At 43.0% G+C, this 15955-nt stretch overlaps 1 protein-coding gene across 1 annotated transcript; it reads left to right on the top strand.

Annotated features, from left to right (window-relative positions):
* Window positions 1-9906: 9906 nt before the first annotated feature.
* LOC120036310 (mesencephalic astrocyte-derived neurotrophic factor-like) lies at window positions 9907-14793 on the top strand. Its single transcript, XM_038982783.1, has 4 exons — window positions 9907-10145; window positions 11243-11370; window positions 11508-11649; window positions 13709-14793. Exons 1-4 carry the CDS (start codon window positions 10055-10057, stop codon window positions 13891-13893), a joined length of 546 nt encoding a protein of 181 aa, XP_038838711.1. The 5' UTR covers window positions 9907-10054; the 3' UTR covers window positions 13894-14793.
* The last annotated feature ends 1162 nt before the right edge of the window (window positions 14794-15955 follow it).

Here is a 15955-nt window from a genome sequence, read left to right on the forward strand (position 1 = left end):
TCAGCGACGCAACTGGCTTTTACTGAGAAAAAGACAAATGGGGGGGGGGGGGGGAGAATAGTTTGATGAATAGAGAGAGACGGATGGGGGGGGTGGTTTACGAACTAATACAAATGTCAGGTCACGTACTCCCAACACTTCTTCCTACTCTGTCACAACTTCCTGTGGCACTGCTCTTCCTCGACAGACAGACAGTCAGAGGCTTAAATACTGTGGTAAGGCTTCATTACACAGGAGTCGTCTTTATTGCTGTGTGCTACCTGCCCTGGCCAGATCAGCCAGCCACTATAAAGAGTTAAGGACGGTCTGGTGAATAGATGTCCCGTTTTAAAAGGCTACTCGTGCTCTATATAAGGGGTCTGTCGGTTTATTACTAACGTCAGTTTCCCATTCAGTTGGCAGCATCATACTACAGTACAAAGAAAAGGCTATATTTTTAGAGGAGATCAAATCTGCAAATGTATTGTTATGTGTAGTTATAGTTATATATATTAATATTAGATTATTTATAAATGAATCCCTATATCATGGATTGACTGAGGAGAATTGATGACTTGATAATGACTTGAGGATGACTTGATAATGACTTGACGATGACTTGATAATGACTTGACGATGACTCGATAATGACGCAATGATGATGGGATGATGACTCGATAATGACGTGATAATGACTCGATAATGTATCGACAATGACTCGATAATAACTCGGTAATGACTTAATAATGTCTAGATAATGACTTGATAACGACTCAACGATGACCTGACGATGACTCGATAATGACTCGACGATGACTCGACGATAACGTGATAATACCACGATAATGGTGTGATAATGACGCGATAATGACTTGATAATGACGACATAAAACCATAATAATGTGCTGGACTAAGACTAAGGGCATCGAAAGTCACTGGAGCTGCTTGGTGATGTGCACAAGTGGAATGACACATTTAGATGGATGATATTTATAGACAAATTAATATTAACTATTATAATTATATGTGATTTGTTTTAGTTTTTCCCCTTTTTATTTGGTACTTTTACGTGTGTATGTTCATTCAGTGAAATGACACACTGGGTACAGATGTCAATTCAACGGCTATTCAAATAAAATTGTATCGGTCGCATAAACCTATTTAGCAGATGTTATTTTGGGTGTAGCAAAATGCCTGTGTTGTGAGCTCCAACCGTGCAGTGGTATCTAACAATACACAACAAACCAATATGTACACAGTGGGAAATGACATAACCGTGGCTAGTACCGCCCATTGGACTACCAAGGAGCAGAGGGGTCAGAGAGAGAGAGAGAGAGAACGGACGGTGACCTAAAGATACCATTGTATCTAGTCATTTATACTTATTGACTATTCAGCCCTGATCACATGCTTACAGGATGTTCTGGAAGCATCCTCCTCCCTGCCTCCTGGTACTATCTCTTGTATCTACCTAGTGAACTGATCTGCCTTGTTACAACACTGCTGGTGCTTCACAGTCGCAGATCCTGGATCAGATCCTGCTGCTCATCTCACTCCTTGCTTCTTTTAGCTTGTTGTCCAGGTGTTGTGTTGTGGATGTCTCTCTCTCTCTCTCTGCAGACAGTAGACCTACACTCTGTTGTTTGGGATAGTTTCCTCATGTCCTCCTGTTCTCATGTCCTCCGGTTGTCATGTTCTTATGTCCTCCTGTTGTCATGTTCTTATGTCCTCCTGTTGTCATGTTCTCCTGTTGTCATGTTCTTATGTCCTCCTGTTCTCATGTCCTCCGGTTGTCATGTTCTTATGTCCTCCTGTTGTCATGTTCTTATGTCCTCATGTTGTCATGTTCTCCTGTTGTCATGTTCTCCTGTTGTCATGTTCTTATGTCCCCCTGTTGTCATGTTCTCCTGTTGTCATGTTCTCCTGTTGTCATGTTCTTATGTCCTCCTGTTGTCATGTTCTCCTGTTGTCATGTTCTTATGTCCCCCTGTCCCCCTGTTGTCCTGTTGTCATGTTCTTATGTCCTCCTGTTGTCATGTTCTTATGTCCTCCTGTTGTCATGTTCTTATGTCCTCATGTTGTCATATCCTCCGGCTGTCATGTCCTCCGGTTGTCATGCTCTTATGTCCTCCTGTTGTCATGTTCTCCTGTTGTCATTTTCTCATGTCCTCCGGTTGTCATGTCCTCCTGTTCTCATGTTCTTATGTCCTCATGTCCTCCTGTTCTTATGTTCTCATGTCCTCCGGTTCTCATGTCCTCCTGTTCTCATGTCCTCCGGTTGTCATGTTCTCATGTCCTCCGGTTGTCATGTTCTTATGTCCTCCTGTTGTCATATCCTCCGGCTGTCATGTCCTCCTGTTCTCCTGTTGTCATTTTCTCCTCCTGTCCTCCTGTTGTCATATCCTCCGGCTGTCATGTCCTCCTGTTGTCATTTTCTCATGTCCTCCTGTTCTCATGTCCTCCGGTTGTCATGTTCTTATGTCCTCCTGTTCTCATATCCTCCCGCTGTCATGTCTTCCTGTTGTCATGTCCTCCTGTTCTCCTGTTGTCAAGTTATTCTGTTGTCTTGGTCTCCTATTGTCATGTCCTCCTGTTGTCATGATTTCATGTTGTCATGTTCTCATGTCCTCCTGTTGTCATGTCCTCCTGTTGTCATGTTGTTATGTTCTACTGTTGTCATGTCCTCTTGTTCTCATGTCCTCCTGTTGTCATGTTCTCATGTCCTCCTGTTGTCATGTTGTCATGTCCTCCTGTTGTCATGTTCTCCTGTTGTCTTGTCCTCATGTCCTCCTGTTGTCATGTCCTCTTGTTGTCATATCCTCCTGTTGTCATGTTCTCAAGTCCTCCTGTTGTCAGTCCTCCTGTTGTCATGTTCTCATGTTGTCATGTTCTCATGTCCTCCTGTTCTTATGTCCTCCTGTTGTCATATCCTCCGGCTGTCATGTCCTCCTGTTCTCCTGTTGTCATTTTCTCCCCATGTCCTCCTGTTGTCATGTTCTCATGTTCTCCTGTTCTCATGCCTTCCTGTTGTCATGTCCTCCTGTTGTCAGGTCCTCCTGTTGTCATGTCCTCATGTTGTCATGTTCTCAAGTCCTCTTGTGGTCATGTTCTCCTGTTGTCATCTTCTCCTTTTGTCATGTTCTCATGTCTTCCTGTGGTCATGTCCTCCTGTTGTCATGTCCTCATGTTGTCATGTTCTCATGTCCTCCTGTTGTCAGGTCCTCCTGTTGTCATGTTCTCCTGTTGTCATGTCCTCCAGCTATAATGTCCTCCTGCTGTCATGTTCTCATGTCTTCCTGTGGTCATGTCCTCCTGTTGTCATGTCCTCCTGTTGTCATGTTCTCCTGTCCTCCTGTTGTCATGCTCTTGTGTCCTCCTGTTGTCATGTCCTCATGTTGTCATGTTCTCATGTCCTCCTGTGGTCATGTTCTCCTGTTCTCATGTCCTCCTGTTGTCATGTCCTCCTGTCCTCCTGTTGTCATGTTCTCCTGTTCTCATGTCCTCCTGTTGTCATGTTCTCCTGTTGTCATGTTCTCATGTCCTCCTGTTGTCATGTTCTCATGTCCTCCTGTTGTCATGTCCTCCTGTCCTCCTGTTGTCATGTTCTCCTGTTGTCATGTCCTCCTGTTGTCATGTTCTCCTGTTGTCATGTTCTCCTGTCCTCCTGTTGTCATGTTCTTATGTCCTCCAGCTGTCATGTTCTCATGTCCTCATGTTGTCATGTTCTCCTGTCCTCCACCTGTCATGTTCCCAGATCCTCCAGCTGTCATGTTCTCAAGTCCTCCAGCTGTCATGTTCTCCTGTTGTCATGTTCTCATGTCCTCATGTTGTCATGTTCTCCTGTTCTCATGTCCTCCTGTTGTCATGTCCTCCTGTTCTCCTGTCCTCCTGTTCTCATGTTCTCCTGTTCTCATGTCCTCCTGTTGTCATGTTCTCCAGCTGTCATGTTCTCAAGTCCTCCAGCTGTCATGTTCTCCTGTTATGTTCTCCTGTCCTCCTGTTGTCATGTTCTCCTGTTGTCATGTCCTCCTGTTGTCATGTTCTCCTGTTGTCATGTTCTCATGTCCTCATGTTGTCATGTTCTCCTGTCCTCCACCTGTCATGTTCCCAGATCCTCCAGCTGTCATGTTCTCAAGTCCTCCAGCTGTCATGTTCTCCTGTTGTCATGTTCTCATGTCCTCCTGTTGTCATCTTCTCATGTCCTCCACCTGTCATGTTCTCATATTCTCCAGCTGTCATGTTCTCATGTGCTCCAGCTGTCATGTTCTCAGGTCCTCCAGCTGTTTTGTTCTCATGTCCTCCACCTGTCATGTTCTCATGTTTTCCTGTTGTCATGTTCTCCTGTTGTCATGTCCTCATGTTTTCATGTTCTCCTGTTGTCATGTCCTCCAGCTGTCATGTTCTCCTGTTGTAATGTTCCCCTGTTGTCATGTCCTCAGGTCCTCCAGCTGTCATGTTCTCCTGTCCTCCAGCTGTCATGTTCTCATGTCGTCATGTTCTCATGTCCTCCAGCTGTCATGTTCTCCTGTTGTCATGTTCCCAGGTCCTCCAGCTGTCATGTTCTCATGTCCTCATGTTGTCATGTTCTCATGTCCTACAGCTGTCATGTTCTCATTTTCTCCTGTTGTCATGCTCCAAGGTCATCCAGCTGTCATGTGCTCATGTCCTCATGTTGTCATGTTCTCATGTCCTCCAGCTGTCATGTTCTCATGTTCTCATGTTGTCATGTTCTCATGTCCTCCAGCTGTCATGTTATCATGTTCCCCTGTTGTCATGTTCCCAGGTCCTCCAGCTGTCATGTTCTCATGTCCTCCAGCTGTCATGTTCTCATGTTCTCCTGTTGTCATGTTCCCAGGTCCTCCAGCTGTCATGTTCTCATGTCCTCATGTTGTCATGTTCTCCTGTTGTCATGTTCCCAGGTCCTCCAGCTGTCATGTTCTCAAGTCCTCCAGCTGTCATGTTCTCATGTTCTCATGTTGTCATGTTCTCATGTCCTCCAGCTGTCATGTTATCATGTTCCCCTGTTGTCATGTTCCCAGGTCCTCCAGCTGTCATGTTCTCATGTCCTCCAGCTGTCATGTTCTCATGTTCTCCTGTTGTCATGTTCCCAGGTCCTCCAGCTGTCATGTTCTCATGTCCTCATGTTGTCATGTTCTCCTGTTGTCATGTTCCCAGGTCCTCCAGCTGTCATGTTCTCATGTCCTCCAGCTGTCATGTTCTCATGGTCTCCTGTTGTCATGTTCTCATGTCCTCCAGCTGTCATGTTCTCAGGTCCTCCAGCTGTCATGTTCTCATGTCCTCCTGTTGTCATGTTGTCATGTCCTCCAGCTGTCATGTTCTCATGCCTTCCTGTTGTCATGTCCTCCAGCTGTCATGTTCTCATGTCCTCAAGCTGTCCTGTTCTCATGTCCTCCTGTTGTCATGTTCTCATGTCCTCCAGCTGTCATGTTCTCATGTTCTCCTGTTGTCATGTTCCCAGATCATCCAGCTGTCATGTTCTCATGTTCTCCTGTTGTCATGTTCTCATGTTCTCCTGTTGTCATGTTCCCAGGTCCTCCAGCTGTCATATTCGCATGTCCTCCAGATGTCATGTTCTCCTGTCCTCCACCTGTCATGTTCCCAGATCCTCCAGCTTTCATGTTCTCAAGTCCTCCAGCTGTCATGTTCTCCTGTTGTCATGTTCTCCTGTCCTCCTGTTGTCATGTTCTCCTGTCCTCCACCTGTCATGTTCCCAGATCCTCCAGCTGTCATGTTCTCAAGTCCTCCAGCTGTCATGTTCTCCTGTTTTCATGTTCTCATGTCCTCCTGTTGTCATGTTCTTATGTCCTCCAGCTGTCATGTTCTCAGGTCCTCCTGTTGTCATGTCCTCCAGCTGTCATGTTCTCATATCCTCCACCTATCATGTTCTCATGTCCTCCTGCTGTCATGTTCTCAAGTCATCCAGGTGTCATGTCCTCATGTCCTCCAGCTGTCATGTTCTCATGTCCTCCAGCTGTCATGTTCTCATGTCCTCCAGCTGTCATGTTCTCCTGTTGTCATGTCCTCCAGCTGTCATGTTGTCATGTCCTCCAGCTGTCATGTTCTCATGTCCTCCAGCGGTCATGTTCTCATGTCCTCCTGCTCTCATAAAATATTATATTATGTATATTTCGTCTTTCTCAGTAGGGACATGGCTACAGTAGGTGCATGGCTACAGTAGGGACATGGCTACAGTAGGTGCATGGCTACAGTAGGGACATGGCTACAGTAGGTGCATGGCTACAGTAGGTGGATGGCTACAGTAGGGACATGGCTACAGTAGGTGCATGGCTACAGTAGGTGCATGGCTACAGTAGGTGCATGGCTACAGTAGGGATATGGCTACAGTAGGGATATGGCTACAGTAGGTGCATGGCTACAGTAGGTGCATGGCTACAGTAGGGATATGGCTACAGTAGGTGCATGGCTACAGTAGGTGCATGTCTCCTAATGTAGAATTACTTTTATTTTTAAATGAATCGACTGACTTTAATTTAATTTCTAATGCTTCTGTGTAGCTAATGTATACCATATATAACAATGTCATACATAAGATGAAATTGTGTATTTATTAACCCCCCACCTATAACACACTCAAAACACTACTGTCCGTCTAGGTTGTTTTGTGTCCGTTATGTGGTGATTGTGCTCTTTGTGATGATGGAAGGGAGGGGGGGAGGGAGCGTTAAAAGTACATGAACCTAGGTTATTCACTGGTTGTGAGAGAGAGAGGGGGACTCAGACAGAGAGACAGACACCGCCAGCTGGCTCCCTTCCAGGCTCATACAAGCAGAGGGGTTAATCAGCCGCCTCACATGGTCAGCAAAGAGGTGCTCTCCCTCCCTCCCGCCCCTGCCACCATTTTACCTCCAGGCCTGCTGCCACTCCTAATCTACTGACACTAAGTATAAGAGGATGTAAGAGTGTTAATATAGTCACTGGTTTTAGCGTGCATAATGTATTTGATTAGATAGTGTGTCCTCCACAGATGGTAGAAGCCAGTGCAGCACCATTAGTTTGTTGTAATTAGCTCCTATATCTCTATGAGCAATGTTGCTGAAATAGCAGGAATTCCCCCTCATGTTTTCCATGTAACTTTTAATTTAAAAAAAATAAATATTATTTTACATACTCATGAATGGCATGCTTTCAGAGCCAAAAATATATGAAGGAACATGTTATGCCTTATGACCTATGCAAAACCCTCCCAATTTATTTGATTTCTACAAATGGCGGTACAAATGATGGTTACAAAACAGTTTTGAAATCATTACAGTTGTTTTCCCCCTAGACCACCTCGTCAGGCTCTTCTCTCTCTCTCTCTTCTGTAAGTAGTTATGACAATGATGTGGATTCATAAGGTTAAAAGGGGCCATGTATAGATTGTGATTATTAATTGTCTGCCTTGTACTTTCTGATGTAAATGTGTTTTTTTACAACCTAAAAAAAAAAAAAAAAAAAGACAAACATACAAAAATGTTCTTTCATTTTGCTTCATTATTTTGTGCATTTTTCCATCAAAGATCAGACAAATCTGGACAGTCGGCTACTTCTACGGCGGTTACGGAATACGAAAACCTTTTTAATTACTCCAAAAGTAATTTATTGTATATATCGTGTTAGCATGAATCAACAGTGATGTGGATTGTAGATGTAAATACAACACATGTTTTTTTCCTGTGATGTGGAATTATTTTATGATTAATAATAATGCTAATCATTAAAGATCTTGTTTTATTGACTCATTGATGTTTCAACTGGTCATTATTTATTAGCAGTGATGAGGGATGAGAAAACGGTGAACTATATGTAATTATCGTAGAATAAGGTAATTTCTAAAAGTAACTTGATATTTTTTATTTAAACTAGGCAAGTCAGTTAAGAACAAATTCTTATTTACAAGGACGGCCTACTACGGCCAAACCCAGACGATGCTGGGCCAATTGTGCGCCGCCCTATGGGACTCCCAATCCTGTCCGGATGTGATACAGCCTAGATTCAAACCAGGGACTGTAGTGACGCCTCTTGCACTGAGATGCAGTGCCTTAGACCGCTGCGCCACTCAGGAGCCCTATGCAAAGTATTAGATAGTAGGCCTACTATGAAGACACCGGAAAGCAGTTGCCTGTGATCAAACCAACATCCTGTAGCTAAAATTGGCCAGAGGACAACATGTACAGTATTACTTTCTATTCTATAGTAAACCTTCTGTAAATCAAACTAATTAGCCAAGTAATTAACCAGTTTTGTTGTTTTTGTTTATAATTTTCCTTGTTGGGCATAAAAGACTAAAAACACCAGGAAATCAGCTCCAAGTGATTTTAATTTTCGAAAATCTGTTCCAAGTATTTCCATGCATAAAGTAAATTCAGAAAGTATTCAGACCCCTTAACTTTTCCCACATTTCGTTATTTTACAGTCTTATCCTAAAAGGGATACAATTGTTTTCCCCCCCTCATCAATCTACACACAATACCCCATAATGACATCACAATACTCCATAATGACAAAACAAAAACCGTGTTTTAGACATTTGTGCACAAAATAAATTCACATTTAAATTTACAGAAGTATTCAGTCCCTTTACTCAGTATCTTTGGCAGCGATTACAGCCTACAAGCTTGGCACACCTGTATTTGGGGAGTTTCTCCCATTCTTCTCTGCAGATCCTCTCAAGTTTTGTACGCTTGGATGGGAGTGTCGTTGCACAGCTATTTTCAGGTCTTTCCAGAGATGTTCAATCAGGTTCAAGTCCGGGCTCTGACTGGGCCACTCAAGGACATTCAGAGACTTGTCCCGAAGCCACTCCTGCATTGTCTGTGTGCTTAGGGTCATGGTCCTGATGGAAGGTAAACCTTTGCCCCTGTCTGAGGTCCTGAGGGCTCTGGAGACGGTTTTCATCAAGGACCTCTCTGTACTTTTCTCTGTTCATCTTTCCCTCGATCCTGACTAGTTTCCAGTCCCTGCCGCTGAAAAACATCCCCACAGCATGATGCTGCCACCACCATGCTTCACCGTAGGGATGGTGCCAGGTTTCCTCCAGATGTGACGCTTGGCATTCAGGCCAATCTTGGTTCTCATCAGACCAGAGAATCTTGTTTTTCCTGTCTGAGAGTCCTTTATGTGCCTTTTGGCAAACTTCATGCAGGCTGTCATGTGCCTTTTACTGAGGAGTGGCTTCCGTCTGGCCACTCTACATAAATCATGAAGGCCTGATTGGTGGAGTGCTGCAGAGATGGTTCTCCTTCTGGAAGGTTCTCCCATCTCCACAGAGGAATTCTTGCTTCTCGCGTTTTCAGTTTGTCATTATGGGGTATTGTGTGTAGATTTTTAAAAATCAATTTTAGAATAAGGCTGTAAGGTCAAGGGGTCTGAATACTTTCTGAATGCACTGTAAATAGATACATTATATATGATCGTTTCCCAATGTATTTAAGGTTTGAAATCATTGTTTCTGTCAAATACTATCTGTTTGGGCTTCTTGAGGTCAATTTGCAGTGTAATTATTTGTAATTATGTTCAGGCACCCCGACCATCCGCTCAAGAAAAAAATCGACAAGTGGCTGATAATGTAGTTGGGGACCCTGTAATAAAAGTAAAGAAAGTAGACTTAAATGTATAGCTGTTGACACAGACAGCGCGGTAAAGAGCAGTTCTTTACCGTTCTATGCGTGATGTTTCCATCTGAACTGTTCTGATATGACTGTAAAGTAAGGTAACTTAATATACAGAGCTCTAATCCAATCGAATGGCGCCAACTGGACGACGTCTCCAGAATGAAGAGCACCTGTCCAATCAGAGAAAAGTGCGTAGCGTTGCATAGAACGAACCAATCGCGTTCTAGAGGCTGAAATGAGAGCCAATTGGAAGCCTTCGTAGGTTGACGTGTTCATCAGGAAGCTTGGCAGAATCGGGACATTGCGTGCTCACATTACCGGTGTTGACTCTAGCTTCTCATGTGTAGCTATCATTTTTTCGCTAGAGAGGTAGTTTTGTATCGTAACGTTTAGCTAGGTACATCTAGCTAAACTAGATTAAGTTAGCTATTAATCGTAAAATGTTGTGTTTGACTATTTTGTCGGTCGCCTTCGCAGCGCTGGCTTTGGTACCGAGCATTAGCGACGCTTTGAAAGATGGGGATTGTGAAGGTGGGTTGGTTTGTCTCATATTTATGTCACTGTCGCTATGGATTTAGCTAGCTAGTTAGTCGTAGTTAAGTTTTATGGCAATCTACAATTCCATGCGGTGTCATTGGCAAGGATTCTTCGCCAAATAGCGTAGACGTTGGCTAGCCAGTTAGCTAGCTAACTATAATTCAATACTTTGAAATGTCTTTCAATGCGCTCCTAAATATGTTTCTTTGAAGAGAAGTATTGTAGCTGGCTGTGTCTCGCTAACTAGTACCTGTTAATTGCTCATTTGGACCTTGCCTTGTGCCCCAGCCAGGTCAGATATTGCCTGTGGTTTCTGTTGGTGAGGTAATATGCTCCCATGTCAAACTATTGTTTCTCTGTTAGATGGGATAGCTGATACTTTACTGTCAATTGTTCAGGATTGTCTAGGGCAGTGGTTCCCAAACTTGTTATAGTCCTGTACCCCTTCAAACATTCAACCTCCAGCTGCGTACCCCCTCTAGCACCAGGGTCAGCGCACTCTCAAATGTAGTTTTTTTTGCCATCATTGTAAGCCTGCCACACACACACTATACGATACATTTATTAAACATAAGAATGAGTGAGTTTTTGTCACTACCCGGCTCGTGGAAGTGACAGAGCTCTTATAGGACCAGAGCACAAATAATAATCAATATTTTCCTCTTTATTTAACCATCTTACATATAAAATATTTTATTTGTATGTTGAACATTGTGAACGTTGGAAAATATAAATGGACTGTTTAAAAATGTGAAGATACTTTTTGGGGGGGTATTTAAATGTATTTTTTTATGTAACTCACATTTTTATTTGGCGTGCCCCCGATGGCATTGCGCATACCCCAGTCTACTGTATTGGAACAGGCTGACCATAGAAGTCTGAGTTGTAAAACCTAACCTCCTATATATAATGTCGATAGTATTGCTGGAGTTACCCATTTTTTGTTGTTGTTGTAAACCATCAGATTAGCAAACTGTTATATTAGTAAAGTGTAGGAATGCATTGCAAGTCATGCCATCTTTGTACACTCCTAACATCCTAATGTAATGATGATCATTCCTTGTTTTGTGTTGTTTCCTCCCTTTTGTCAGTGTGTGTGAGCTTCCTGGGAAGGTTATACCAGTCATTGCAAGACGACAAAGTTAAATTCAACAGCACAAACATCGAGAAGGCCCTCGTCGAAACCTGCAAAGACGCCAAGGGCAAGGAAAACCGCTTTGTAAGTGATTTAGGCTAATATTTTAGTTTTAGTGTAATGTAAGTCTAGTCGATAAGTAGTTACATTGTGTCCTATCCAGATTATCTACTGGGTTTGTTGATTTAATTGCTGTTATTTTCTTCCTTCTTGTACCCTAGTGTTACTACATTGGTGGAACAAGTGACGCAGCCACCAAAATCCTCAACGAGATCTCCAAGCCCCTGAGCTACCACACACCAGTGGACAAGATCTGTGAGAAACTAAAGAAGAAGGACAGTCAGATCTGTGAACTGAAATACGGTAAGAGAACAAATGTAGACCCATCTCAGATGACTTGGTATGCAGTTATTTATAAGTTAAATCAGTACAGTACCGAACCACACTTAAGTTGTTTAACATAATGATGAAGAAGATACTCTGTATGGTACACAGTCTATGTCTATATACATATACACTGCTCAAAAAAATAAAGGGAACAATTAAACAACACAATGTAACTCCAAGTCAATCACACTTCTGTGAAATCAAACTGTCCACTTAGGAAGCAACACTGATTGACAATAAATTTCACATGCTGTTGTGCAAATGGAATAGACAACAGGTGGAAATTATAGGCAATTAGCAAGACACCCCCAATAAAGGAGTGGTTCTGCAGGTGGTGACCACAGACCACTTCTCAGTTCCTATGCTTCCTGGCTGATGTGTTGGTCACTTTTGAATGCTGGCGGTGCTTTCACTCTAGTGGTAGCATGAGACGGAGTCTACAACCCACACAAGTGGCTCAGGTAGTGCAGCTCATCCAGGATGGCACATCAATGCAGACACAGCAAACCTTTTTGCCACAGCTCGCATTGATGTGCCATCCTGGATGAGCTGCACTACCTGAGCCACTTGTGTGGGTTGTAGACTCCGTCTCATGCTACCACTAGAGTGAAAGCACCGCCAGCATTCAAAAGTGACCAAAACATCAGCCAGGAAGCATAGGAACTGAGAAGTGGTCTGTGGTCACCACCTGCAGAACCATTCCTTTATTGGGGGTGTCTTGCTAATTGCCTATAATTTCCACCTTTTGTCTATTCCATTTGCACAACAACATGTGAAATTTATTGTCAATCAGTGTTGCTTCCTAAGTGGACAGTTTGATTTCACAGAAGTGTGATTGACTTGGAGTTACAGTGTGTTGTTTAAGTGTTCCCTTTATTTTTTTGAGCAGTGTATATATAAATGTATACATGCATGTTATTCAGTCATTGCACCCACACTGCCTCAGCGAGTGTCTGTGTGGCCAGGCGCTAAAATAGAATCTCTATATGTGATGCTCAACGCGCTGCCAGTCGGACCTCTCCCATCTCCTCGTTGGTTTTTAGGAGCATATACCCACGTGGGTGATTTGAAAGATGACCTGACGGCCACACTCCAGTCGTTGTAGTAACCGTAAAGTTGGTTGCCAACCGCCATATAAAGTCCAAAGAAATGTAAAAAAAAAAAATGAAGCCTGAGGAAGGAAAAAGATGACGAGAAAAGAATTCCTTTTACCGTTTTATCTGTGGATTAATTGTCGGAGTAGAGGACCTTGTGCATTTCAGGTAAAATAACAACCCAATGTTTACATCCCAGGACAAATTAGCTAGCAACAGCAAGCTAGCTAGATAAGCTGCCATAAATATTTAATGCTTTTCGACCTGTCCCCAAATATGTATATAATTGGTTCAGAGTTTGTTTTGATATTTCAACCAGCGTGTCCTGATCGCTTCTGGTGTGAGTTAAACAAAATCAACGTTCGCGCGATGGCGCGCTCGCGTCCAGTTTGGTCAGCTTGTTAGATAATGGTTTGTGGATCATGCTTAGTCAAAAACTTTGTACAATGTAGGCCTATGGCTATTTCCCAACCCCCTTCTGGCGTAGTACAAGTTATTTACATACACAAACACAGGTGAGGACTGATTTTCCATGTCATCACCATACCTGACTGGGGGGGGTTGACTCTCTATTTCCTCACAGTGAAATTTCACCTCTCTTCCTGAAACGTGAAGAGACTCTGCACACTGCATTCTACTGTTAATCACACGGCATAGAATGCAGTCTCGTTTAACCTTTTTAGTGAACATCTTTTGATATCAGCACCTGCCAAGAGACAATTCATATTTGTATGTAACAGGTGTCACTGTGTGTCTTAACGAAAGCCTATAGCTTCATTCTTTCATCTCCAATCCTCTACCACACACACTTGGTCCTCTACCACACACACTTGGTCCCCCCCCCCTGTTCTTAGCCAGTTAAACCACTGAAATGCTAGCAGGATCTGTTAAAGATGGAATCTTCACCTTCTCCCCCCCCCCCCCCCCCCCCCCCTCTGCAGACAAACAGCTGGACCTGAGCACGGTGGATCTGAAGAAGCTGAAGGTGAAGGACTTGAAGAAGATCCTGGAGGTGTGGGAAGAGTCGTGTAAAGGCTGTGTCGAGAAGTCCGACTTCATCCGCAAGATCGATGAACTCATGCCCAAGTACGCACCTAACGCTGCTAAAGCACGGAGGGAACTGTAACCAGAGGGAGAAGGGGGGGGGGTGCAGACCTGGGATTATATTACATTTACATTTAAGTTATTTAGCAGACGCTCTTATCCAGAGCGACTTACAAATTGGTGCATTCACCTTATGATATCCAGTGGAACAACCACTTTACAATAGTTCAGTGTCTCAAAGTAGACATGTTGATCTAGGATCAGTTTTGCCTTTTTTTAAATCTTTTTTTGTTGTTGATCGTACTGAATAAGACTGTATCAAGCATCTCGATTAGGAGTGTTGATTTAGGATCAGGTCCCCCCCCCCCCGTCCATGTCATTTTATTCTTTGTGATCTAAATGCCAAATCTAATCCGAGATCATCACTCCTACTCTGAGACACTTTGGTCTGAATACCAAATTGCACCCTAGTCCCTATATAGTGCACTACCTTTGACCAGTGCCCAGTGGGGAGTATGGTTCCATTTGGAATGCTGCCTTTGTTTATACAGGCCCTGGGGAAGGGGCTTTGGTGGTCCTGAGAGGGTATTTTGTGGTGGGTAATGTTCGCTGTGCGGTATATGAACCACCTGTCAGTCTGTACATGACCTATTTTTTGTTGTTGTTTTAATTAAGGGATATACTTTTTTTTTTAAATTTGTCTTAATTAATAACGGTATAATCAAATATAACAGGTGTGGACAAGCTCATATGCAGAAGGTCCTAGACAGTGGGTGTAGTAAGACACCTGATTCTACTATTCAACTAATCATCAAATCGAGACCTTGATTTATACCCTCTACAAATAAGCTTCGCCACACCCCTGAAATATATATATTTTTTAAGAGAAGATAAAACTATTGAAATGTGCTTTTCTTTCACACAACCTTACATGTTTATTACAAAATGTTCTGTACTTTTTCATTAAAATATGAAAACAAGGTGTCAGAAGTCATTGTGTTTTAATAGTCAATGCTGGTATTATCATCACACATGGTCATAAATATCTAACTTGGCATGAGTGTTTTATACTGAACAAAACATATATTTGCAACATGTAGTAAAAGATCCCAGAAATTATTCATATGCACAAAAAGCTTATTTCTTTCAAATTTTGTGTACAAATTTGTTTACATCTCTGTTAGTCAACATTTCTCCTTTGCCAAGATAATCCATCCACCTGACAGGTGTGGCATATCAAGAAGTGAATTAAACAGTATGAGCATATGTAACGGATGTGAAATGGCTAGCTAGTTAGCGGGTACGCGCTAGTAGCGTTTCAATCAGTTACGTCACTTACTCTGAAACCTATTAGTAGTGTTGCCCCTTGCTCTGCAAGGGCCGCGGCCTTTGTGGAGCGATGGGTAACGATGCTTCGTGGGCGACCGTTGTTGATGTGTGCAGAGGGTCCCTGGTTCGCGCCCGTGTCGGGGCGAGGGGACGTACTAAAGTTATACTGTTACACATACACAGGTGCACCTTGTGCTGGGGACAATGGCCTCTCAAATGTGCAATTTTGTCACACAACACAATGCCACAGATGTCTCAAGTTTTGAAGGACTGTGCAATTTGCCATGCTGACTGCAGAAATGTCCACCAGAGCTGTTACCAGAATTTAATGATCATTTCTATATAAGCTGCCTCCGTATTAGAGAATTTGGCAGTCTGTCCAACTGGCCTCACAACCACTGACCAAGTGTATGGCGTTGTGTGGGTGAGCGGTTTGCTAATGTCAGTGTTGTGAGCAAAGTGCCCCGCGGTGGGGTTATGGGTATGGGCAAGCATAAGCTACGAACACGATTGCATTTTATTGAAGGCAATTTGAATGCACAAATAAAATACCTTGACTAAATCGTGAGGCCCATTTTTTTTTAAAGGTATATGATCACAGATGCAAATCTGTATTCACAGAAATGTGAAATCCATAGATTAGGACGTAATTTATTTATTTAAATCGACAGATTTCCTCATATGAACTGTAAAATCTGTGAAATTGTTGCATGTTGCATTTATATTTTAGTTCAGTATAATTCAAAATGCATGTGAAGCATTTTCTATTTAACATGTGATCATTTCTAATTTCCATAGCACACATACAAATTCCT

Source organism: Salvelinus namaycush, unplaced genomic scaffold, assembly GCF_016432855.1.
Source record: "Salvelinus namaycush isolate Seneca unplaced genomic scaffold, SaNama_1.0 Scaffold13, whole genome shotgun sequence".
NCBI lineage: Eukaryota > Metazoa > Chordata > Actinopteri > Salmoniformes > Salmonidae > Salvelinus > Salvelinus namaycush.

Excerpts from the sequence above, each read along its gene's own strand:
- LOC120036310 (XM_038982783.1), top strand. The coding sequence starts at position 10,055 with ATGTTGTGTTTGACTATTTTGTCGGTCGCCTTCGCAGCGCTGGCTTTG. Across the intron at positions 10,146-11,242 it reads GAAAGATGGGGATTGTGAAG|TGTGTGTGAGCTTCCTGGGA; the intron begins GTGGGTTGGTTT and ends CCCTTTTGTCAG. Across the intron at positions 11,650-13,708 it reads GATCTGTGAACTGAAATACG|ACAAACAGCTGGACCTGAGC; the intron begins GTAAGAGAACAA and ends CCCCCTCTGCAG.